At 39.1% G+C, this 4,754-nt stretch overlaps 1 protein-coding gene across 1 annotated transcript; it reads left to right on the top strand.

The window, feature by feature from the left end:
* The first annotated feature begins 654 nt into the window (after positions 1 to 654).
* LOC108667973 lies at positions 655 to 2,027 on the top strand. Its single transcript, XM_047884462.1, has 3 exons — positions 655 to 834; positions 971 to 1,135; positions 1,932 to 2,027. The coding sequence occupies exons 1-3, from the start codon at positions 655 to 657 to the stop codon at positions 2,025 to 2,027; spliced, it is 441 nt and encodes a 146-aa protein (XP_047740418.1).
* Positions 2,028 to 4,754: the final 2,727 nt, after the last annotated feature.

Below are 4,754 nucleotides of genomic sequence, written 5' to 3'. Positions count from 1 at the left end.
GTCAGGTATGCTGTCATCCTACCATAATTTATACATGTACCATCTTCTCAGTGTCAGGTATGCTGTCATCCTATCAAAATTTATGCATGTATCATCTTCTCAGTGTCAGGTATGCGGTCATCCTTCCAAAATTTATACATGTACCATCTTCTCAGTGTCAGGTATGCGGTCATCCTACCATAATTTATACATGTACCATCTTCTTAGTGTCAGGTATGCTGTCATCCAACCATAATTTATACATGTACCATCTTCTCAGTGTCAGGTATGCCGTCATCCCATCAAAATTTAATGAAATTTTATATCCAAAAATGAACGTAAAATACCGTAAATATATTTTACATCAATTTAGCTAATAAAGTTTTCACTGCCTATTCCTTGTGGTTCTTCAAAACATATTCATGGCTTTACTGGGTTTTGAGCGCTGCCGACTCTGTTAAAGCGAATTTTGATCAACAACAGACCCGGAGTAGTTTGATCTAAATTATTAATGGTATATAGCTATTTTAATGTTCACCTTCATATATTTACTAAAATATTAACATGAAAAAGTTTTGAGGAGTTAAGCCCACCTTTCATGTATGAATTACTAGAACTTAACAAGTATTATGTGCGTAAAATTTCAAATGGAAAACACGTTGTTGAACAGACGACATGTGCTCGGTGTGGTCGTTCCAAACGGACCCGAGTTACGAAGCAGTTACGTTCCCTGAGCCGACCGTTGTGGCGTATTGGCCAAAACGGATGGCGCCCGTTACGGCCGTCGACGTCGCCATGGGCAAGCCCGTCTCCACTGGCGGGACCTACACTGGATATTCTCCTGCAGATATGCTGGTGATAATTGTGCACATCAATTAAATAATTATTTTTCAAACGTAATCTATCCGTATTTCAGATATATACGAATTTATGGCATTGGGTCTATCAAAAAGATTAACCCTGTATAATGATAACACACTTGATACTTCAGACGGCTGGCACTACATGCTACAACACAATGGAGGACTGCTTCTGTACCGTAGACGAGGACAACTGGGTGATGGTAGACCTGCAGGCCAGTCTGCCCGTCAGGACGGTGGTTCTCACAGGACCAGCCTTCGGCGATGTCCTATACTTCAGGAACGTTGTTGTCCGGGTGAGCGAGAAAAGTTTTTTTGGGGAATTAATTGGATCAAAGATATAATCCGACAAGAAACTATGCAAAAGCCAAGTAAGTTGTGCATATACAGAAAGAGTCTTCTAATTAGAGCAACATGCACTCGTTATTAGAGGGAGAGGCCTTTAGAAGTTTAGTAGAGACACAAATACTGACAAATTAAGAAGATGTTGTGCCATAAATTCACTCACGGCGGACAAGTGTTATTTGTTTGCCATCGATTCATAACATACGCTATTAATTGTCATAAGAAAAGTCGCGGTCGTTCTAATGTAAAGTAAGAAATAATTGCGTGCAAATTTGCACGGAATTAGTGAATTGGTGCTTATAACAATAGCAGTCTTTTGTGTAACCTCTTTTACTTTTTAACCAATGACAATGATTCACATTGTCATCATATCTTACTCTTTTCTCATCATCTCAAGAAGTGTGCCGCAACCATAATGACTCAGTTGTAATTAATTTTCCAGTTAATGATACATTAATATTAAATAGTAACTAATAAAATACCTGAAAACGAATTGAAACTAAAATTAAAGATTCGGACAATACTTGGACATAAATAACTTCCATTTATGTTATCTATACGATGCATTATATATAATACAAAGAATTTGTCAATTTTACTTCGTTAAAACCTGGTTGAGCGTAGCATTGAATGAGCTCTACGGATCCACAAGCAATTTTGTAATGATATAACCACATTTATTATATATGCAAGCAGTTATAATAAGAAAACCAAGTAATTAATTCTGCATCAATATAATGACAACAGGCAGGTAACACCGGCGGGGCCACAGATCCAATCATCGGCAAAACTCCGAGCACCGCGGCCACAGACTACAAGACGTATACCTTGACCAGTGAGTGAGTGAGTGAGGGCACAGACTACAAGAAGTATATCTTGACCAGTGAGTGAGTGAGGGCACAGACTAAAAGAAGTATACCTTGACCAGCGAGTGGGTGAGTGAGGGCACAGACTGCAAGAAGTATACCTTGACCAGTGAGTGAGTGAGGGCACAGACTACAAGAAGTATACCTTGACCAGTGAGTGAGGCTGTTACCCACGCCTTTATATTCAGGCGAGTCAATGACACTGCTACCGACATTGGAGTTATTGCCTCTAGCCTCCAGTTGAACAAACGAATAAAAAATTATTGTCTGCTGTTCAAATGAGACTCTCAATCATTTCGGACTGAATTTGCATCCATAATAAGGCTTGACTTGTGTAATCCGTGTATATATATTTTTTGCATATCTTGGTTTTTTACTGCACTAAGTTAATTTTACCATCACCACGAATGTTGCAGTTGCATCTGGTAGCATTCGCTACATTCGGCTGCGTTTCGAGACCGACATTACGGCCGTCTGCTTCTGCAAGGTGCAAGCGTTCCTGTGATCAAGCGACATTATATTGACGTGACGAACTATCCTCGGAAATTTAGACTACTAGTCGCGTCACCTCAAAAGTTCGGATGGTCCTCTCGTCACGCCTACCAATGACCGGAAACTAAGACACTTTTTTTATTGGTTCAGTAAGCAAGGCTTGGACTTGACGGGATTTGAAACGCCAATGGCAAGCTACAAACAATAAATTATTAAAGCAGGAAAATCAGAACGGGTATTCTTAAAAAAAACATGGGAAACAGTTAACTAAAAAATTAGCAACTCGGATACTCTGAAACAAATACTTGCGAACTGGACACGAGAGAGCCGTGATAAATCTAATGTGTAAAGAGAGAGCAAGGATAGGAGTTAAGGGATAAAGCGCGTGATCCTAAAATCAGAAAAGAATGAGTAAATACCTAAGCATAACAAATCAATTATATATTCACTAATATCACGGTATTTCACAATACATTAGAATTTCAGCACTATCGCAAGCAGTAACTTTCCCTGGCGCTGGAGTTTAAATCCTATAAGAGAGGAACCAGGGCCTATACTTTCAAAAAATACAAGAGACCGTAAGTTCATCAGCCAATCATTGACGGCCTTTCAAGCAAAATACACCAATCATAGACAAGAAAATAGAGCGTAAGTACTTACGTTCACTTAGCGAGTTTTGAAAGTATGGCCCCAGTACGCCAGTCGGGAGCAGCAGCTTAACTGATTGCGTTCAAAAATGTAACGGCCATGTCAGGGTTGGTCGTGCTTGATCTTAGCGGTCTAATGGCAGGCTAGAAGTAAGAAATTTTCAGCCTACTATATAATATTTGAATTTTCGTACTTCTTCAGTATTAAAACTTAATGTTTTTCAGCACGTGTGCGTTCACGAGGATTATGTTTGCCGATCATGTTCGTTAATTTCCAATCGATTTGTTCATCTATTAGACATTTCATGTTCATCGAAAATAATCGTCTGGGGTGTCGGCCCCTTTTCCTGTAATGTCGAATATTGGAAGTGATGGAGGCCGTTCTGTCATTTTGTTGCTTGTAATGGCAAGTATTGATGGTCTATTTGCTCAAATCGAGTGTGGTTTCAAAGTTAATTTTTTGGGGATATTATTTTGATATTTATCGAAATTTTTCTAATAATATTAATTTCTGAAGTTTCTATGCATTTTTCGGCAATGGTTCAATCTGTAGGGACTACTGCAATTTCTGAAGAAATATTGACCAAATCTTCGGATATTTTATAACTTATAACCTGGTTTGAGCAACTATTTCCCATGAAAACTCCCGTATCCATGAGTTCACGCGTAAACCTTCTACAATGCTTTCAATAATTTCTTGTACTGCTATTAACTAGCTTACATGTTTTTCTATATTTATTGTGACTTATTACTAATAATTTCAGCTTCTGTGTGTCCCTAAATAAAATTCGATGAAACGTACTCAGCGCTGGATTATTGAACCTTTTCCTTCCATTTTGGCTAAGTTGTATTTAAATGTACCGGCGAGTGGGAAATATTAAAATTAAAGCAATGCAACTTCTTTTATGGAAGAAAATTGCCGATGACAGCGGCCCTTGGTAGCGCCACCCAAGGTCTCGCGAGCAATCAAGATGGAACTGAACTTCAAACGTCACAAGTCACTTAGTGGATAGCAAGATCGAGTTACTTGAACTTCACAAAGATTATCACGAAAGAACTTGCTTACTTACACTTAGTCCCAGAAAGGTTAAACAATTGGGAACACTAAGTTCTGCTTAAGTGTCTTATGACCAAGAATTCAGTAAACGATCAGGCTCTAGACGATTAATAGGAACATAAGTGCCGGTGGCAAACCGTGAGAAACCGCGCTGGCAAAACTCGACGAAAAACACTGCGAGGAAATAGAAGCAATTGATGCATTGAATCATTATTTCAGCATTCAAGAAGCGATAACTCTTAATAATTACATTTACTGATAGTATGCTGTTGTTCAATTGTAATGAAGGCCGTGAAAGATCACAATGTTACCTAATGGTCGTTGTGAAATGTGGCTTGATAGGCAGAGGTGGGCTGTAGCGCGCTACATTTCAGTAGCGGTAGCGGTAGCGGCGCTACATTTAAGGCAATGTAGCGGTAGCGGTAGCGCCCGCTACATATTTAAATAGCGATACGAGGTTTTGCCGCTAAAGCGCTACCGCTACATTTATAGATAAAGCCTTTAAATT

The sequence above is a fragment of the Hyalella azteca genome, unplaced genomic scaffold (assembly GCF_000764305.2).
Source record: "Hyalella azteca isolate HAZT.00-mixed unplaced genomic scaffold, Hazt_2.0.2 contig1933, whole genome shotgun sequence".
NCBI lineage: Eukaryota > Metazoa > Arthropoda > Malacostraca > Amphipoda > Hyalellidae > Hyalella > Hyalella azteca.
The sequence above is the reverse complement of the archived record's forward strand: the minus strand, read 5'-3'. Positions and strand labels throughout refer to the sequence as shown.